Here is a 20,720-nt window from a genome sequence, read left to right on the forward strand (position 1 = left end):
ATAGATTTTTAGAATAGATTTTTCCTTCAAAAGTCTAAAGACATTTTTCTATCATCCAGCATCTGTGGTGCTGTTGAGATGTTTCCTGACACTCTGGTCCTTGTTTCTTTGCCATCACTTCTTTTTCTCTCTGGAACTTTTAAGGCTCAGCTCTTTATCTTGGTGTTCATGATGTGTTTTGGTCAGCTAAATCCTCTGGGAGGATTTGCTTCTATCACATACTTGGAATGTATAACCAGTCTGGGATTAGTCAGAACTGAACTCTTGGCTAGAGGCCTATCAGACCATCTAGGTAGTCTGAATTGGGGTTGCAAACCTGGGTGAGGGCTCAGTGGCAGTCTGTCCCCTCTCTACTTTTGTCAGAATCTGAAATAGTTAATTTGCCTTGGGGTCCATTGGTGGTAGTTTGGGCATTTATTTACACTGAAGGATTAGCACTTTGGAATTCCAGAATTTTGGTCAGAGGAGAATCTGCTATTAGATTTCCCACCCTGGACTCACGCTGGGCTTTGTTCTCTGTGACCACTCTCTGAAACACTGTGGAAATCAGAGTCTGCACTCAGCTGATCTGACAGATATTCTCAGTGGACCCCTTACCTTTCTAGGATCCTGTCTTCACTCAAGCCCTGCCCTGAGGTTTCTGTACTTCTTGATCTGATGTTTTAAATATGATTTTTAAAAATTACGTATTGTCTAGAAGCTTGAGTTATTTCCACCAGTACAGATACTTATCCTATCATATTCTTAGAAATGGGAATCTATATCACCTTTTTAAAAAACATTAAAAAAATTTTTTGTAACGGTTGCTTTCCAAAGTTGCGTTAGTTTCTGCTGTGCAGCAAAGTGAATCAGTCACACATATACATATATTAATATCTCCTCTTTTTTGGATTTCCTTCCTATTTAGGTCAACACAGCACTGAGTAGAGTTCCCTGTGCTATACAGTCATCAATGCTATTAGTTACCTATTTTATACATAGTAGGGTATATATTGGAGATGGAAATGGCAACCCACTCCAGTGTTTTTGCCTGGAGAATCCCAGAGACAAGGGAGCCTGGTGGGCTGCTGTCTATGGGGTCACACAGAGTCGGATACGACTGAAGTGACTTAGCAGCAGCAGCAGCAGGGTATATATGCCAATCCCAATTACCCAATCTACCCTATCCCACCCCCTGCTTGATATCATCCTTTTAAACCACAATTTCCTCAATTGAAAAATGGGAATGACAGTCGTGTCTGAAAGTGAAAGGTCACTCACTCTGTCTGTCTCTTTGTGACCCCATGGACTGTAGCCTGCTGGGCTCCTCGTCCATGAAATTCTCCAGGCAAGAGTACTAGAATGGGTAGCCATTCCCTTCTCCAGGGGATATTCCTGACCCAGGGATCAAACCCAGGTCTTCTGCATTGCAGGAGCTGGGACTGCAGATTCTGAGCCACCAGGGAAACCCAATAGTATTTGAGGAATTGGTGAGATTGCTAGTAAGTGTAAAGCTCTTAACACTGTGTGGCTCCTCAATTAATGTTTACTCTATTTTTTTTAAGTGGAATTCTTAAAGTCTGAACATAACTGCCCTTCCTTGCTACATCTTTATAGGTGTTTGGTGCACTAATGCCAGCAGGTGATATGAATAATCTGAGGTCTTATTAGCCTGTATATTTATGATATTAAGAAATATATTTCTTTCCATTCTAAAATTTTCATTTTACATGAGAACCAAGTGATAAAACATGATTAGTAGCCTAGATTTTAATTGAGAACATGAGATTTATTGAAGTAGAATCCCCAATTTGTACATTTCTTGAGACAAATCAGAAAACATCCCCTCCCCACTTAAACAAATAAGACTGTAAATGGATAGAAAATGGATGTCTTCTCTTACAACAAAGTAGGCTATATATATATATTTTAACCATTTTTTTAAATTGCCACAGAGAATGGGATTGCATGAGAAGATTTTAAAGTCCATAGTTAGGTTCCCTCTCAGCAGTTGCCCTTCTCTGTAACAATATCCACCCACTTTCACATGAATCTTGCACAGAATCGGCTCTTTCTGGTGGTTGACCTGCCCCTTGGGGTGGCTCAGGGGCACTTCTTTAGTAGGTGCATTGTGATATTCTTCACAGCCAGCATGGTCTCTGTACAGGTGGGTTTGATGAGTGTCTCTGGGAGTAAAAAGCCAAAATGCCCAGTGTCACGTAGTTCAAAAGCAAACGTGTAGGGTATTCCATTTTTGTAGGCCCAATCCATTGAGCTACCAGAACTCACATCTAAAAGTTAAAAAAAAAATGTCAACTTCACTAGAGTATGTAATTTTCAAAATGTATATATAGTACTTGCTTACTAAGCTATACTAAATCTTTCCACTTAAATACCCTTTCAACAGGAGCAATTTAACCAGAGTTCCTTAACATTGAGCTCATGGAACTTATAAATCATACCTGCTATCATCATAAATCATCCTGGCCACTTTCAGTCTGGTTCTTGCCTCTGACATTTATGAAAACTTTGCTCTTGGAGGATCTAGTCTATGCAGCAATGCTTTTCCAGTACAATGACCTCAATTTCTCAGCTTCAACTTCAATATCATTTCTCTCCACCCTCAATTCATTCACCAAGAAACATACCCATATTGTGGGCTTTTTTCTTCTCTTCCAAGGTCTAGAATATTGAAATTCTGATCTCAGAAAACCTCATTTCTTCTATATCCCCTGTTTTTCACTCCTGATGAACTTGTTCTTTGCCTTTACTTATTGCAGTTTCTAAGACTGCCCACAGGCTTCTTAGAATTTCATTGAACTCTCTAGCTGACTATGAATTACACCACTAAATTTCTCACTAGACCCTTCTTTTCTAGCCCTTTTCTGCTTTTGATTTACTAATTCTCAATTCCGAAGTCCAGTTTTTCCATTTTCGATCTCAATAGGGAGATGGAGAAAATCTGTTGTTGTAAATTCATTCATTCTGAAGTTTTTCTCCATTACCAATGGTATTATAGGTGCCTTTTTCTAGACCTTCACTTACAGACCCTTCGTCATTCTCTTCTGGCCCCGCCCCTTACTTTATCACTGTTTCCACTCTCATCATCAGTAGTTAACTCAGCACCTCCTCTGCTTCCATCCCACTCTTCACCTTTATCCTAGCTCAGGAAGAAATGCTGCTGTCTTTTACACGTGACATTGTCTGATACTATTTTTTGTTGCCTTCTCTGGTAGTGAGAGGGTCCCTTCTCCAGGACCTTGTTTTACTAATAGACCACCCCTTCTCTTGCATCCTCATTGACCAAACTGTCCCAGCCCTACTTCCTTAGAGCACTTCCTTCTCAAGATCCCTATTATATATTATCTTCTTTTTCTTCTTTCTTTTGTTTAGCTCTCAAAAGATAATCTATATATGTTGCTTCTACATCCTCAACCACTTTCAATCTGCTTCTTGCCTCTACCAGACTATGAAGCCTTTGTTCTTGAAGGTCACCTCTGACAGCGGGCCTAATCTCCTTTTTTGTTTTTTCCTTGCTCAGATCACACTTTTAGTCTCTCAGCAGCATTTAACCTAGCTGATAGTCCATTCTGGCAACTCTCTCCTTCTGGCTTCTGTGACCTTACACACTCCAGCTTTCCGGCACAGAACTGAAAGCCCACACTGTGGGCTTGGACTGTGTCCAATCCCAGCACCTTCTGGGATTCTCTGTGCCTCAGTCTTCCTTTTGAAAAAGGGATCATAGTACCTCCTGCATAGAGTTGTTTTGAAAATTAAAGCAATCAGGATGCATTTGGTGTTACTGTTTAGTACCTTTAACCCCAAAGTGCCTAGTATGCAGTTTTTAGCATAACATGCTTTTAGTAATTAACTCATAAATGAATAATTTTTCATAGAAGAATCTTTATATACTTCTTCCTGAAGTTTATATGATCCAGCCTAACATAACACCATTATTTTAAAATTTTGCCTCTCAAATGATACCACTTTTTGATGCCATTTTTGCTAGGACAAGTTAGACAGAATTACATGACGATGACAATCAAATGACTCTGCTGTTTCCAAGGACCCCTTTGCTTCAGTTGGGGCCAGAAGGTAGGCTGCGGCTTCCTTGTCCCTCTGGGTTAGAGTCAGTCACTGGAACTGCAAATAGTAGCCATAGTAGCCGAAGTCAGAGACAATATTTGCCAACCCTTACATCATGGCAATATGACAGCCTCATTTCTATGGTAACAGGTTGCTCTCAGTAAATATAACACTATGACTGTCTTAATACCAAGCTGAAAGGTGAACTGTGAGTAAGGCTTTTTAAAAATTAATGTTTTTAGATTGTTAATATATATTGTATTGGCATTAACTGGTAATGTGATTTTTAAAAATACTATATTTCCCCTTTCAAAGTGGCTCTTTTAAAAGACAGTTATAGCAAGGTCAGCAATAGACCAATGATCATTAACTTTAAAAAAATTATTTCTGATACTTAAGATATCACCATTACCAGGATAAACTTATAAACAATGTTAATTAACAAGCCAAGCATTTCTTCTGAAGGCTGAAGAAGTGATTGGTTAGAAATGGATAAATTGGTTATAATGGATAAATTAAAGAAATTGAGAAATCTGCTAGCTCATTGAAAAGTATAATTGAATGTCAATGTCTGTACACCCACATATAATGTACATTATATGATCCACTATATGATCATGGTGAGCTTCTAGAATGACACTAGATATTCAGGAATATATGGTTTCTCACTAGATTTTCTAAATCATATAGTCAATTAATTTTACTTTTAAATTTATTTTCGGCTACACTGGGTCTTTGTACATGGGCTCTCTAGTTGTGGAGAGTAGGGTCTTCTCCTGTGGTGTGTGGACCTCTCATTGTGGTGGCATCTCTCGTGGCTCCCAGGCACTAGGTGCTCAGGCTTCAGTGGTTGGGACACTTGGCCTAGTTGGCCCAAGGCATTTGGGATCTTCCTGGATTAAACCTGTGTCCCTGGCATCGGCAGGCAGATTTTTAACCACTGGGTCACCAGAGAAGTCTGTTAATGAATTGCAGAGTTTGAAAGACTATGGGAAAGGACCTAGTCCCATTCCTCATGCATCAGTCGTGCAAACTGAAGCCCAGGATTATCGTCTTTGTCAGGATTCCATCTAACTAGTGGCAGAATTAAGACTAGAATCCATGTCTCCTGGTTCTATATATGTCCAAGTTATATCCATACACTGGAAAGAACTTGTTACTCTTTATTTCACATGAAATAGATATTTTAATTACCGTTCAAGAAGAAATTCAGTTGACGGTGTTATGTAAGAAACAGAATGTCATAACAAGAATGGTGAAGGAAAGGGATAAAAAGGAAGCTCTTTCAGAGCTGAAACATTACTTCATTTTCTTCTCAAGGCCCATTACCATTTCACAGGAGTTACACCTGCTTAAGGAGCCCATTTGGGTACTTTGTACTGTCATGAGATCTCAGTTCAACTCTGTAGTCTTTATTATGTGCTTAGCATATTCTCTGTGTAGGATTTATTTGAATTGGGACAGTCATTTCTATCAAGCAGCGTAAAACTAGTCAGACATAAACTTCTGTCTTCCTTGGCTAATTTGGTAGTCAAAAATTTCATTTTGGGGAGTGGGGAACGTATTTTCTCTCTCTCTTTTTTTTAAAGGGAAGTCATTACACAGGATATTGGTTCAAGAGATGATTCCAACACAGCATCCAAAGGAAACTTACACAATGTGCTGGAGGCAGGCCCGTATCGGTACTGTACCCCATGAACTGACCGAAGTGCATTCACAGCCTTATAAGCTGCAGATTCCTATTAATTTAAATGGAGAAATTATATCACATACATCACTGCATTGAAACCTTTAGAAACACCGACATGTTGTCTGAGCATTATCAGTACTCAATTTAGAGAACTCTGGGCACACTGATGAATAGCTGTATGTAATAGTAATATTGTTATTCTTTGTTGCATATTGCATTTTGCAATATGTTTTAGAGCACACTATTTCCCTTAATTTCTACAGTGAGCCAGTGATCAGTAATATTTCCATATATAGACAAGGAAAGGAAGGCTCATCAAGGTTCAGTGGTCAGACTGGGGTTACACTGCACAGAATGGTTGGGTTGAAATAAAGACATCTTCCAAGACTGATTTAGTGTTCTGCCCTCTTTATTTCAAACTAGTTCAGAGACAGCATTTCTATAAATTACAAAATGCTCGACAGGGCATAGCTCATGTCAGTCTTACTCATAGCTACATACACACCATTTAGCAACATGGTTGTATATAACAGATGCTTAATCACTGTTTTTAAGAGAAATTAAAAAAATAGATTATTTTAATTAAAATTTTTGTTTTTTAGGCACACAGCATGAGAGATCTTAGTTTCCTGACCAGGGATGGAACCTGCGCCCCCTGCAGGGAAAGCATGGAGTCTTTGTCGCTGGGCCATGAGGGAAGTCCCCTTAATCACTATTTCTTGCATGTATGTTGAATAAGCATAGATCTGCAAGAGCATCAAGATAATCTTATCAGTCCTTAAGTACATACTTCAGTGGCTAGGTTCAAGGTAGTTAAAACCCATTTGAATCAGTTCCCAAACCCTTTAATTCAGTGACTCCTCTTGTTCTGTGTGTTTATCCTTCGTGGGAATGGAAACACTTTCAGAATGCTTCCTGACTTCTAAGGTTACACACTCCTCTGGCAGAGCTCAGCCAGGTGTGGCTAAGATATAGAAATTCTAAGGTGGAACTTCCTACCTATGCCAAAAAGCAGGAAAAATAAATGCCATCAAAATACCTAAAGGTGAATAGCCTAAGATGAACTCAAATGATAAAGACTACCCTGTGAAAATATTTTCAAATGGTGTGAAAGGACTAGTTTCAACAAGGAGTTAGAGACATATTGAGTGACCACTGAGGGGAAAAGAAGTATGCTGAGACTGGTATATGACTCTCCCATTTCCACTTGCCTGTGAATAATTGAATGCAGCACACTGAAGCACTCTGGGCAATGCGGTGTTGTATGTTGGGCCCGGCTTCAGCCTGCTGTTCTCGCTTACCTCTGGGATGCAGAGAGCAGCATTTGCAGCAAACGCTACACAGGGCTATTTAGGGACCAGGCAGTAGGACCTGACAAACATTTATTATTGATCTCCCTGATGATGACATTCTGTGCGTGGGAGCCAACAGAATAGGAATGTAAACACCATAATGAGGTATCTTTATGGAGAATGTGCAAAGACTTAGCATTTTCTCCAATGGCCTCAGCAATAGTCCATGGCAAGGGCAGATATTTCTACATTTAGAAGATTACTGCATTCTGATATGAGCAGACCTTTTTCCCTTATTATTTCAGATGACTAAACCCAAGGGGGGAAAAAAAACTATTGAGAAAAAAAAAAAAAAAAGATAACCACTCTGCCTGTTTTCACAAAACATAGTTTTAGCCTTTTGTGATCACTGGACTTCTGCGACTGGGGTGTATGTTGATAAGAGGTTTAGGCATATTCCTTCCACAGAGTAGAAACTTCATCAAATTTTCTAAGAATTATTTTCCAGGGTGGCATCTATTTAGATGAGTTTAAGTGATTCTTCCTTTCTCCATTGCTTTTTTCCCCCCAGTTGTTCAGAAGGACCCAGGCCTCCTTTATTGGATCTCAGCTAAGTAAGGAGTATATTTGTTCTTTAAATATTTTTATATTTAAAGCAAGTTTGGGGACTTCTCTGGCAACCTGGTGGTTAAGACTCCATGCTCCCAGTGCAGAGGGTACAGGTTCCAACCCCAGTTAAGGAACTAAGATCTCATATGCCACATGCTGTGGCATAGCATGGCCAAAAATAATAATCATTTTTTAAAAGTTAAAAAAAAAAAGATCTTCATGACCTAAATACGTTAGCAGAACCACAGACTCCTACATATTGATGGAATGCTTTTGAACAAGTTGAACAGAATTGAATGGTTTCTGGTTAACATTCACAGACTATCTAGTTTTTGAGAACTGTAATCTTGGTTTTAGCGATTTAGCTTATCTGCAACCCACGAACAGGATTTCTCAATAGGGTTACTGCTGACAGTTTGGACTGAATTGCTCTTTGCTGTGGAAGACTGTCCTGTGTAATGTAGGATATTTCATAGCATCCTTGGCCTCTACCCACTAGATGCCAGTAACATCTTCCACCCCTGTGGTGGCAATCAAAAAATGTCCCTAACATTGTCCAGTGTCCCTTGGGAGGAGAGTTCATCACTGGCTGTGAACCACCGATCCAATTTTCATACCATATCCTCTAATCCAAGACAAAAAGAAAGTAATTTAACTGCTGGTGGGAAAATAAATTCAAAATATGGAGACCATCCTCATGTGATAGTTTGAATACATTGCATATTCTATATAATCAGTCGTGAGGATACAAACAGACGCTGTGCCCAATTTAGAAAGGGATGAACAATTGCCTATAGAAATATTGCAGTACAAGGTGTTAGGCTGCCAGGTCACTAACACCGAAAATGAAAAGTGTCTTTGATCCACTGAGGAGCTGAAGAATAGCACCATCTAGCATCACTCCCACCTTTACAGTATTTCTCAAGAGAGAGAATTTGCTCAGAATTCTTGCACAAAATGCTAAGAACAGAGTTCCTCTTTTGGATAGGAAACAAGCCTTCCCCAGACCACCTTCTGACCACCTCATGTTCCTCATTCCTCCTAGGTCCTGGATATCTAGATCAGGGATTCCTGCAACCCCAAGCAACAGATGCAGGATTTGGAGATTGAGGTATAGGAAGAAAGGGGATGCTTTTATGAAAAAAACTTTTAAGTGTAACATACTTACAGAAGTGTATACAAATTAAATTTATAGCTTGATGAAGGATCACAAGTTGCACACACTCATCCAGTAACCAGCATCCAGACAAAGAACAGAACATCAACAGCAACCCAAAGCCTGCCTATGCCCCCTCCCAATCCCTTCTCCCTCCTTGTTCCTTACTTGTAACACTATCTATTAGCTTGGCCTGGCTTTGAACTTCATTGGCCTCTAGATACTATAGGCTCGGAACCAGACTCATTTACAAGGAATTAATTCCTGTAGTGGATAGCTTGTTGGGTTTCTGAGATGAGGAGAGGAAGGAACTCTGCTCTTTCACTTTCAAGTAATCTCACACTTGAAAAGCTGTTCATTCTAAGCACCAACTTGTCAGATACATGCCCAGAGACTTAGTAGCATTAAGCGAACAGCACTTATAAATTAAAACTTGCTTTTAATTAATGAGAGTCAGACCATAATTTATGAACAATTATTTACTCAATAAAGTTAATTACACTCCTGCATATGCGACCGAAGCTGTAAAACAATCAAATCTATCCTGACATTTTCTAAATAACATGTGGTAAGAAAGTAAATAGTTTCAAATGATAGCATTTGAGAAGCAGTGTAGCACAGTGGTTAAAAGCAACAACATTGGAGCTAGATTTGGAGTGAATCCTGGGTATGACAATGAGTAGCGGTGTGTTCTTATTTTAATTATTTAGTATGTTTAGGTTTCAGTTTCCTCATCTGTAAAATGAGGATAATAATAGTTACTGTATATGATTAAGATCTTTCTTAATGTATATGTTATATATATGTGGCTATATATACTATATAGTTATATATATAGTATAGTATATAGTATATATATATAATAGTTACTGTATATATATATATATACTATATATGTACTATATCTATATAACTATATATATGTATAACTATAGTTATACATATACTATATAACTATACTATACGTTATACTATATAACTATATAGTATATATATATAGTATAGTATAGTATATACAGTATAGTGTGTGTATATATATATACACAATGCTTGTTGCATCATTACATAGGACCATCTTAGCATTAGAAAAGCATGAAGCCCAACACACATATTCAGCTTCAAGTACTTACCACACAGCTAAAATTGGGGATTGTTGCATACTTGTAAGAATATGGATACAGCAACATCTGAGCATATGCGTGAAAAGATAGGTAAGCTGTGATGTGCTTCCTGTGTTTTCGGAGGAAGTTAGCTACAGCTTTCACTTCCGGCTCAGATTCTGGGAAAGGTCCACAGTATGTATCATCACAAGGATGCATGGAAGCTCCTTCATCTGCAGGTTAGAAAAGAAAATGGGGTGTAGGCACGGGCAGGCAAGAAGCAAGAAACGCAAATAGGCATTGTTAAACTGATTCTTCTGTTGTTTCTGTAAACACGTGATATTATTAAGCAGTTCGTTTAACTTGTCATTTACTGAAATTAATACTGAAAAATCCAAGGTGGCTCAGGCCTCCATGTATATAATGGCCGGGCAGCCTGAATAGGAACTGGATGCTGCTTGTTTAGCTAAGCCTGCATAAAACACCCTAAAGGGAGGGCTCCAACAGTTGGAGAACTAATTCTGTATGATCCCCCGAGAGCAGGTAAGGCCTCTTGTTTATATACTCCATGACACTTGCACTTTCCCACCATAACACTCAACCCACTTGTCATAAGGGTCAATAGTTTACTCATTTAATATGCAGTCAATATTTACACTGACCTGGGTACCTGAGATATACTGGAAAACAACATAGGAAGAAATCCCTGCTATAACAGAACCCGCATTCAATCTGGATTCTTTGTTAGACTCTAATGCTCTGTGAAGGCAGGGACTGTGTCTTTCTTTTTGGGCACCTGACAACTAGAACAATAATATGCAAGTGTTCAACAAACAGTTGTTGAATAAGTAAATGTCAGATCAAAAGAAAAGGCTAAACAAAAGGGTTTATAAATGATAGCAAAAAAAAAAAAATAAAGTATGACACTAACTTAAAAAAAAAGAAAAGGCTAGACATCTGTATAGATGTCTGGTAAGATACAAATATTGATATATTAAGAACAGGGAGGCAAAACAGAAATAATTCCACAGAACATGCCAATTTCTGTTATATTTTTAGATCAGCTATAGTCAAACTGGTTTAATAAAACCCAAGAGAGCTCTCTAGTTATCTTCAGGGTCAGTTCAGTTAAGAAATCCTCAAAAGTAAATTTTAATATTTTTGAAATTAAAAGATTATGCAAGTCCATGAAGGAGAGGGAGGAAAATAAGATTTACAGTAATAATCACAGAGGATTAAGGTTCCAAGAAATTTTGGAAATAATGGCATTTTCCATAGTGATTTGCCATTCTGAGTCCTTGCTATCTCTCCTATACCTGGAACACTGTAACTCTTTCCATAAACAAATGGAAAATGGTTGGTAGGTCTATGACCTAGTATAGCACTACTGAAAATGAAAAAACTAAGACCAGGCTAATTCTTGAGGACATTATGTCTCATTTATGCCTAAGCAGAGTCAGGATAGGGAACTTAAAGCAATTGTGGTTTTCTTCCTTTGAGTCTAATTTTGGACTCAAAGCCTCGAAAGCAACTGGGATATAGTTGGAACTCAGAACTTAATATAAAAACTATAGCTAATGCTCCAAAAGGAACAGAAAAAACTAGACCTTTGAGCAACACTGATGTAAAGGAGAGATCACAAACTGAGCAACTACTTCCAGAGGGAACAGAAGTAATGAGCTAGAGAAACAAGAGCTCACAACAACCATAATAAATATTCTCAACGGCATATGGGAGGGCACTGGAAACATTAGACAGGGGCAAGAAGTTATAAAAAAGAACCAATAAGATATAATGGAAAAAACTTAACTCATAGGTTGCATGAATGCAATCAATGTGTGAATTGATGAGATGGAGTGGATTTTGAAACATTCCCAGAGGCATTGAGAAGGGAACAAATAATTGTAAAAATGAAAAAAATGTTAAAGGACATGAAAAGTAGAATCATCGCCAACATCTGATTAGTAGGTCTTCTAAATGAAAAAAAATCAAGTTAAACATTTGAGGAATTGCTAACTGAAATTTTGCCACGATTAAAGGTTAAATGGTCTTATTGTGTACCAACATGAGAGAGAAAAGGGAAAATATCAACATGATACAGTAAAGTGAAATTTAGGAGCAAGGAATCAATTCCAGAGAGAAAGCAGCAGACCATCTATAGAGGAATGAAATTAGATTCACATCTGACATTTTAAATAGCAGTACTTGTTCAGTCACTAAGTTGTGTTCCAATTCTTTTCGATCCCATGGACTGCAGCATGCCAGGCTTCCCTGTCCTTCACTATCTCCCAGAGTTTGCTTAAATTCACTAACTCATGTCCACTGAGTTAGTGATGCCATCCAACAATCTCATCCTCTGTCGTCCCCTGTTCCTCCTGCCCTCAGTCTTTCCCAGCATCATGGTATTTTCCAATGAGTCAGCTGTTCACATCAGGTGGCCAAAGTATTGGAGCTTCAGCATCAGGCCTTCCAGTAAATATTCATGGTTGGTTTCCTTTAGGATTGATTAATCTCCTTGTAGTCCAAGGGACTCTCAAGAGTCTTCACCACCACCATTATTTGAAACCATCAGTTCTTCAGGGCTCAGCTCATCTGACATTTTAAACAGCAAAACTAGAATAATATTTGCAAAGTTTTTTTGAAACAGGAAATTTGAGTCTAGACTTACAGCTGAATTCATTGAAATGCAAGAGTGAAATAAAGATGTCATAGTTATTGGCATATTTTCATTGGTTATTTTTTCATTTTATATGTGTACTTTTTTCACTTACAGTTTTTAAATTTCATGTATTACATAATTTTAAAGTTTTAAAAAGATTTTAGTTATCATCAGTTTTGTCAGATTGCTTACTAAGATTGTTATTGTTGATATTTTCACAAGCAATGGTCAAGAGCACTATCTCTTCTCTGCCAACAGTACCCTGAAAGTGCATCACCTTTTGGTTTTTGCCTTTGATGGCAAAATTTAATTTGCCTTCCTTACTGCAAGTATGTTTGAACATTGATTTATAGGTTGAAATTGGATTGGACATGCCTCTGAATTGGTTAATCTTGTCTTTAGCTCATATTATTGTTGGGCTGTTTATCTTTTTTTGGTTGGTTGGTTTAGTTGCTAAAGTTATCTCCAACTCTTGCAACCCCATGGACCGTAGCCCCCCAGGTTCCCCTGTCCATGGGATTTCCCAGGCAAGAATATTGGAGTGTGTGGCCATTCCCTTCTCCAGGGGATCTTCCCGACCCAGGGAGCAAACCTGTGTCTCCTGCATTGGCAGTGGGGGAATGAGCCACAAGGGAAGCCCTACTCATGTATAAAAGAGCTCTGTATAGATGTTTGTCATCTGCACTGCATTTTATCCTCATATTTATATTTTCCAATTGTTTATGATAGCTTTTTATAATTTTAGACATCTTAAATTTTATATAATTACTATGTCTTTTTCAATAGCTTTTGGGTTTCCTGTCTTGGTTAAGAATTTTTTCCTATTCTGAGGGATTATAGCTTGTTTATAGGTTTTCTTCTAAGAATGTTGTCATTAAAAAAAAATTATTTTTGGCTGTGCTGGGTCTTTGGTGCTGCGTAAGCTTTTCTGTAGTTGCAGTGCGCAGAGGCTGCTCCCTAGTTGCAGTGCGCAGGTTTCACTGCTGTGGCTTCTCCTGTTGCAGAGCACGGGCTCTCGGCGTGTGGGCTTCAGTAGTATGGCGCGTGTGCTCAGTAGTTGCAGCTCCCGGGCTCTGGAGCACAGGCGCAATAGAGGCGGTGCATGCGCTTAGTTGCTCAAGAGCATGTGGGATTTTCCCGTGTCAGGGATCAAGCCTATGTCTCCTGCATTAGCAGATGGATTCTTTGCCACTGAGCTACCAGGGAAACCTCAAGAATGTTAGCATTTTATTTTATCGTTTTTCCATCTAAGTCTTTAATCCTTTTGGATTTATTTTTATACATATGTAACATACAGCTTTGTCTTCAGTTTTTCTATATTGATAGATAATTCATTCAGCATAATTTATTAAATATTCTACCATTTTCCCACTGAATTGAAACACCACCTTGGTCATATATTAAAATCTCTTGCATTTGTTCATCTATTCCTGGGTTCTCTGTTCTGCTGTTCTATTAGTCTCTTTCCATATTGTCACCCTATTAGTCTATAGCAGCATTAAGATATGTGCTGATATCAGACAAGTTCCCTTACTGTTATTCTTTTTTTCAGTGTTTTTTAGGGTCTATTTGCTTTCCATATAGATTTAATGATCATTTTATCAGTCCCCCAAAACATAAATGAAAAACCCTGTTGAGACTCTAATTGGAATTGCACTAAATTTATACTGATTTTTTGAGGATATTATAATACTGAGTCACCCAATCCAAGGACATGTTACACCATTCCATTTGCTCAGATGGTGTTTTATGTTCATCATCAATATTTTATCACTCTTTTCTTCAGTATATCTTCTTTATTGTTATTATTACTATGAATTGGTAACTATTTCTTTTTAAAAATGTTTACACAATTTTAATGGTTACCTTTCATTTACAGTTATTATTAAATATTGCCATATTCCCCATGTTGTACAGTATATCCCTGAATTTATCTTACACCTAATGGTTTGTACCTTCCATTCCCTCATCCCATAACTGCCCCTCCACCCTCCTCCTAGTAACTATGCTTGTTCTCTATGAGTCTGCTTCTGTTTTTGTTATATTCATTAATTTGTTGTATTTTTATTTTACACGTATAAGTGGTATCATTCAATCTTCCTACTTCTGTATGACTTATTTAACGTAGCATAATGTCCTCTAAGTCCACGCATGTTACTGAAAATGGCAAAATTTCATTATTTTTATGACTGAGCAGTATTCCAATGCATATGTGTATCACATCTTCATCCATTCATCTGTTGATGGACACTTACATTGCTTCCATATTTTGGCAGTTATAAATAATGCTGCTCTGAACATTGGAGTGCATTCCTTCTTGAATAAGTGTTTTTTGTTTTTGATATGTACCCAGGAGTGAAATTGCTGGGTCATATGGTAATACTGTTTTTAGTTTTTTGAGAAACCATACTGTTTTCCCTAGTGGCTACCATTGGTAGCTATTTTCCAAATGGTCCTCTAAGAGTGTGGTGGTAGCAGTCACTTCATGATACCATGAGAACTCCTCCCATTCTCCCCCTTCCTGTCCTCTACCAGATCCATCAGATCTAACTAGGAATTAGTTGTCCAAACCATCTGTTTAAACTTCATTTGACAGCCTTCTGTGCTGTCAAAATAAAAAAAATTGTGGCCCATTAAACAAATTTTATATTAAATATATATGTTATTTACATATATAAATAGTGTTTTCTGATAACTGTATCCTTAGATAATATCATAATTGGGATAATGAGTGACAGCTCAACTGACATTTCTTTAGAAAATCAGACCCTCTTCTAAATAACATTCTAAGTTGCTAAAGATAAATTACTGGCTTTGTTCAAACTGTCAAGAAAGAAGGCCCATAATTCTTTAGTATTCTCATTTTCCATTCTTTCTATAGATTGTGAAGTATTTCTAAGCCATTCCTGAATCTGTAGAAGCTAGAGATCTACTTGTTTTTCAGCTAATAGTGGGTAAGGATTGCCGTCTTCTATCCTTTATAAGGTAAGAAAAACCAAACAATGATTTTCTTTTTCAAGAAATAAAATTCTTCTGAGTAGCAAGAGGGATAAATACATTGTACTGAAGACAGAGCCAGTGCTATTATTCCTTTCTGGAATGGGGAGCATTTATGGCTAGATTGAGATGAGAATGGTGAGAGTCTTGTGTCCCTGGCTATGTGGCCACAGGGAGACACTATTCTTGACCTGAAGCACTTGCTTTCCCACATCTTCACTAAATCTTCTCTGGGTATATCTGAGGTTTTTGTAACATCGCTTACTAACATAGGTGCTACAGATCTAACACAGGATGGGAAGAACAGCAGGGTTTGGAATATAGAATAATTCTACAGATGACTATGTCTGGCTGTAAATTCAGTAGCATGAATGTTGTACTGTAGTTATTTATTTTTATAGACTCTACCACTTCTGTAGAGGGTGAACTCCTCTAGGACAGAAGTCATGCCTTATTATTCCCAGTACTTAGCAAAGTGGACACCTTTGCTCCACTCTAATTGTTGTTGAATGAATAAGCTGAGCTGACCCTCCTCATGGGGGGTGCTTATATCTTGGACTATTTCATTGAATCCAGGTTTTTGCTTAGACAACAACAGTTCATCTCCATGGAAGGCTGAGGACTCACCAGGGCAACACCACCACCACCACCACCACCACCAAACTACCTTCAAGAAGCCTGTTGGCCTATGAAAACACTCTATTACCTAAGCATTTCTTGAATAATTTCAAATCTGAAATTCTGAGCTTTCCCAAGATTGCTATTGCTAAGTCACTTCAGTCATGTCCGACTCTGTGTGACCCCATAGACGACAGCCCACCAGGCTCCCCTGTCCCTGGGATTCTCCAGGCAAGAACACTGGAGTGGGTTGCCATTTCCTTCTCCAGTGCATGAAAGTGAAAAGTGAAAGTGAAGTCGCTCAGTCGTGTCTGACCCTCAGCGACCCCATGGACTGCAGCCTTCTAGGCTCCTCCATCCATGGGATTTTCCAGGCAAGAGTACTGGAGTGGGGTGCCATTGCCTTCTCCATTCCCAAGATTATACCTTAATAAATGTTTAGCAAGGAAATGGGATACTTCAAAACTTCTTCTCTATGGTGATGATCCCCAATTATTTACGCATGTAGATGCAAATCCTCCCTTGCCCCTAACACAAGCTATCCTGAGTGATAGTTTCATGAGTGAGCTTTTAACAGGTCATAGCCAAAAAGGGCCATTAAGTTTCCTCTTAGACTGCATAAAAGCTGTGACAGTGTGCTGATACGTTTCTTTCAGAGGATGGATGGAGAGATATTCGTAACTGGAGGGGAGTGTTTACAACAGGAAGGCATTTTTTTTTCCTTTAGCCTCAGACTTTATTGTTTGAATATTTGCGACTGTTATTCTATACACAAATGTTAATTTCTTATAAAACTGTGTATTCTGTATTGCTTGGTCACCTCACTCTCCATTTTATGCCACATTTCCATCAAGAACTATTTCCTCAAGGAACGTGCAGAGAGAGCAGAGGGGTGTGGAGGATGGACAGGGCCAGAAAAGGTATAGGCTGGCCAGCGAAGCAGGAAAACGGTCCATGGCTTAAGAAGGACCAGGTGATCCTTCAGGAGACCAGAAGCCTTACCTGGCTTCTCACAGAGCTTGAAATATTTTCCTCCCTTGGCTTCTGATACACTCTCCTCCTTTTTCCCATCTCTACTATTTTTTTCCATTTATTATTATCTTTATTGGAGTATAATTGCTTTACAATGTTGTGTTAGTTTCTGCTATACAACAGCATGCGCCAGCTATGCGTGTACATATATCCCCTCCCTGCTGAACCTCCCTCCCCTTCTCCCTGACATTCTCCTCTTATATTTTTCTTCCAACAACTATATTATTTCCTTCTCAGCCCTCTTTATGGGTTTGTCTTCCTCTTTTAGTCCTTGAAAGAGAAGTACCCAGGTGTTCTGCCCTTAGTCCATTTTCTCCAATAATCTCTCTTCAATGACTATGTCTTCTTCAGCTCCTGCTTATGTATTGATAGTTTCATTCATTTAGTTCTATGCACCTCAAACTAGGATGGGTCAGTGAACAAAATCAAGTTTTCTGCCAAATAGAATTTACATTTTAACGGTGGCAGTGACAGTGATGGGGAGAACAACACAGTGACTAAGTAATTGCACTGTGTAGTAGAAATGGAACAGAGAAAAGGCAGAGAGGAAAAGAAAGATCAGGAGTTCTGGGGATGTGAGTTGCGATTACAAAGATGGCACTGAGAGTTATTCTTAGTAGCTGAAGTTGAGCATTCTTGAAGAACACAGGGAGTCAGCCACTGCACCTGGGGAAGAGTGTTTTGGGTAGAGGTAACAGCCAATGTGATGGCTCCACAGCAGGCCTGGTGTGTGCCTGGCCAATGTGGATGGAGCCAAGTGTCGAGGGTGGGGTAGAAATCGATGAGATCAGACAGTCAACGGGGGACCAGGTCATGTGAAGGTTTTTTTTTAATTTGATTTTTATATTGGAGTACAGTTGCTTCACAACATTGTGTTAATTTCTGCTGTGAAGCAAAGTGGATCAATTATATGTATACATATATCCCCTCTTCCTTGGGTTTCCTTCCCATTTGGGTCACCACAGAGCACTGAGTCGAGTTCCCTGGGCTATACAGTAGGTTCTCGTTAGTTATCTGTTTTATACACAGTAGCATATATATGTTGATCCCAATCTCCCAACCATACCCCCTCTTTGGTACCCATATACTAGAGTCTGTGTGTCTGTTTCTGCTTTGCAAGTAAGTCAGAAGGAGACAAAAAAATACTGTATATTAATACATATATGTGGAATCTAGAAAAATGGTATATGTGTGTGTTTGTCTTAGTCGCTCATTCGTGTCCGACTCTTACCCCAAAAAATTAGAGTGAAAAAAATGACGAGGAAACCAGTGGGTTAGGAAGAGAGTTTTATATTATGGAGGTCAAGTGAAGCTAAATGTTTTGAAAAATAAAGCATGATTCACGTGGTCAAAGCAGCTTAGAAACTAAGTAAGGTGAGATCAAGACGTGACCATTGTATTTAGCAATGTGGGATTTGATTAGAGTATAATACATTGTGCAGTGACTTTATATAGTATAATATTATGTGTAGAGACTAGGAGAGGATGAGACTCTGCTAAAAAGGAACAAAGGCATGGGGCAGTAGCTGGTGGAAGAAGGGGAGACAGGATTTTTTCAGATGAGAGGAATAATGGCATGCTTTCATGCTGATGGGGGAAAGCCCAGTAGAGAACCAAACAAACACACCAGCAAACCAGACAAACAGACAACAAAACAATAGAGATGGAAAAATTCCTGGAGCAATATTCTTGAGTAGGAAATATCTAGTTCAAGTCAATGTCTTGAATCTCTATCTCAAGCTTTCTGCATGTCTCCACCGGCTTGTCTCAGAGGCACTGGAAGCTCAAGCTGTCCTTGGATGAAATCATCTCTGTCTTTCCTACCCACCAAAGTGACCTCGTGCAATGTTTCTTAGCCTATATTTCCCTCATTCATCAAGTGGCTCAAGTCAGAAACTTAGATGGAGAGACCCTGAAAGTTGCCCTCTCCCTAATCCCTCCATCCTGTTGGAGAGGAAATTCAGTCGATCCCATCTGTTCCACCTCTATGTGACTCCTACGAGCAAAGTGCAGACCCTCAGCATTATTCCCCTGCATTACCACAATAGTTCGTTGCCTTCAGTCTGGCTTGCCTTGAGTTCATCCTTCTCAACAATGTCATTGTAATCTTCTAAAAACGTAAAACTGATCTTATTGCTCTGCTGCTTAAAAGCCCTTCAGTGGCTGCCTTCTAGATAAAGTTCTAAAGTCTTTGAGTGGGTGCTAAGTCACTTCAGTCGTGTCTGACTCTGTGCACCCCCATGGACCATAGCCCGCCAGGCTCCTCTGTCCATGCGATTCTCCAGGCAAGAATACTGGAGTGGCTTGCCATGCCCTCCTCCAGGGGATCTTCCTGACCCAGGGATGGAACCTGCGTCTCTTACATCTCCTGCATTGGCAGGTGGGTTCTTTACCACTAGCACCACCTGGGAGGGCTTTACTACGGCTTAAAGGCCATAGAGGTAGTGTGGTCAAGTGTCTGAAAACAGTAGAGAAAGGCATTACAGTCCATCTTGTTGTGTGTTTTTCTGTCTTAAAAAAAAAATGAATTTATGGGACTTGCCTGGGAGTCCTGTGGTTAAGACTCAGCACTTCCACTGCAGGGGGAATGGGTTCAACCCCTGGAAGGGGAACTAAGATCCCATATGCTGAGAGGCATGGCCAAAAATAAAAAAACCAAAACCCAATTGGTGATTTGTATCCTGTTGCTATACAGAGAGCACTGTGATTGGTATTTAACCATTTACCAGATGATGTCATGGACCTTCTGTAGTTCTATAATAGTTTCAAGGTTACATAGTTCCCCCTTTTTTGGAATTCAGAATGTCAGAGGGTTATGCTTTCTCCTTCTGACCAGATACCTATGGGATAAGGCCCTTCATGATCTGTTCTGTTGGTTTGCTTGAAATTTTAGGTTCTACCAGTCTGTCTTAAACATTCTACTTCTACTTTTAATACACTACACTCTTCACTACACTATTGGTCATTTTCCTGATATTCCACACACCTTTGTCTCATGACTTTGTACGTGCTGTTCCCTTGTCTGATGCATCTCTGTTCTTCCCAGTCTGATTTTACTTGTTCTTCAGATACCACTTCTTCTTGGCATCTTTTCCAGTGGCCCCCAGGATGGGTTAGGTGCCTGTACTTTGTATGCCTGTAACACCCTTTATCTGCATTTGTCATAAAACTTAGTGCCTATGTTAAAATGTATGCAAACCCATTTCCCTACTCGATTAGGCAAAGCAGAGTGCTTGACCAATGTTGGGTGCAAAATAAACTCAAAAGCATTTTATTTCATAATTATCATATATAAGCTAAATGGTATAATATGGAGAAGGATTATCCCTCAATTTAATGCTGTTTGCCTGAGAAACACATTAGACACTGGAGTATTCTATAGCACTTTATGGTTTAATTTTATTGATTGGCATCCTGCCAAGGTTATTTACCACAGATTACATATTGATTCAGCAGCAAAATGGGATATCACATTGAGAATGCTTTCTGCCAGTGTATCTCT

At 39.0% G+C, this 20,720-nt stretch overlaps 1 protein-coding gene across 2 annotated transcripts in view; it reads right to left on the reverse strand.

Annotated features, from left to right (window-relative positions):
* Positions 1 to 1,747: 1,747 nt before the first annotated feature.
* Positions 1,748 to 20,720, reverse strand: part of CPA6 (carboxypeptidase A6) — a 296,227-nt gene continuing 277,254 nt past the window's right edge. For both annotated transcript variants that reach the window (XM_027561131.1, XM_027561130.1), the window contains 3 exons: positions 9,943 to 10,145; positions 5,720 to 5,804; positions 1,748 to 2,270 (listed from right to left, as the gene is read on the reverse strand). In XM_027561131.1, the coding sequence (XP_027416932.1) occupies positions 2,083 to 2,270; positions 5,720 to 5,804; positions 9,943 to 10,145 (476 nt within the window). In that variant the 3' untranslated portion in view covers positions 1,748 to 2,082. The remainder of the gene's footprint in view (positions 2,271 to 5,719; positions 5,805 to 9,942; positions 10,146 to 20,720) is intronic.

This window comes from Bos indicus x Bos taurus, chromosome 14 (assembly GCF_003369695.1).
Source record: "Bos indicus x Bos taurus breed Angus x Brahman F1 hybrid chromosome 14, Bos_hybrid_MaternalHap_v2.0, whole genome shotgun sequence".
In the NCBI taxonomy this organism is placed as follows: Eukaryota; Metazoa; Chordata; class Mammalia; order Artiodactyla; family Bovidae; genus Bos; species Bos indicus x Bos taurus.